This window comes from Buceros rhinoceros, unplaced genomic scaffold (genome assembly GCF_000710305.1).
Source record: "Buceros rhinoceros silvestris isolate BGI_N320 unplaced genomic scaffold, ASM71030v1 scaffold13118, whole genome shotgun sequence".
NCBI lineage: Eukaryota > Metazoa > Chordata > Aves > Bucerotiformes > Bucerotidae > Buceros > Buceros rhinoceros.
This window is the reverse complement of record NW_010427511.1, coordinates 544-1,136: the sequence shown is the minus strand read 5'-3', so window position 1 is coordinate 1,136 and position 593 is coordinate 544. Positions and strand designations below refer to the sequence as shown.

At 61.2% G+C, this 593-nt stretch overlaps 1 protein-coding gene across 1 annotated transcript in view; it reads left to right on the top strand.

Annotated features, from left to right (window-relative positions):
* Positions 1–219, top strand: part of LOC104498539 (whirlin-like) — a gene marked incomplete at both ends in the record, with an annotated part of 25,804 nt that extends 25,585 nt beyond the window's left edge. Inside the window, one exon of the mRNA XM_010141932.1 lies at positions 114–219. Within this exon, the coding sequence (XP_010140234.1) occupies positions 114–219 (106 nt within the window). The remainder of the gene's footprint in view (positions 1–113) is intronic.
* Positions 220–593: the final 374 nt, after the last annotated feature.

The following is a 593-nucleotide window of genomic DNA, read 5'->3' as shown; positions in this document are numbered from 1 at the left end:
CGAGGTTGAAGAGCCCATCCCCAGACAGCCCTGCAGCCGCTGGGCTTCAGAGCCCCCCTTCCCCATCCCCTCCGCCTCCCCCGCCCCACCCGGCACCCCCTCCACCGGACAAGGGCAGCCCGCACGCCGTGGCCAACCAGCACTTCATCATGGTGGAGGTGCACCAACCCAACAGTGAGCCCGATGTCAACGAAGTGCGGCCCTTGCCCCAAGCCAGAGGTGGGTTATCAGGCAAACCCCCCCCTCTCTGGGGTGTTCCTCAAGGGAGAACCAAGCAAAGAGACTGATCTCCCAAGGGTTTCCCCCGTCCCAGCAGGGTGTGGGCCGGCGGCCAGCAAGGGCAGACGTCCTGATTCCGGTTCAGATGAGGTAGGGTGAAAGCCACACAGCCTGGGTCGGTCAGTGTGGCAACGTCTGGTTTGCTTTTTTGCCCCGAGGTGACTTTCTAGTTGCAGAAAACAGCTTGACAGTATCTCGGCTAAAAAAGGTGAAAATCCAGGAATCGCATAGAGTTCTCCCCGGTGTTATCAGCAGTGGTGGTGGTACCCTCCGAGACAGAGCCCTCAGCCCGCACTTTGGAAAGCGTGGGCGGG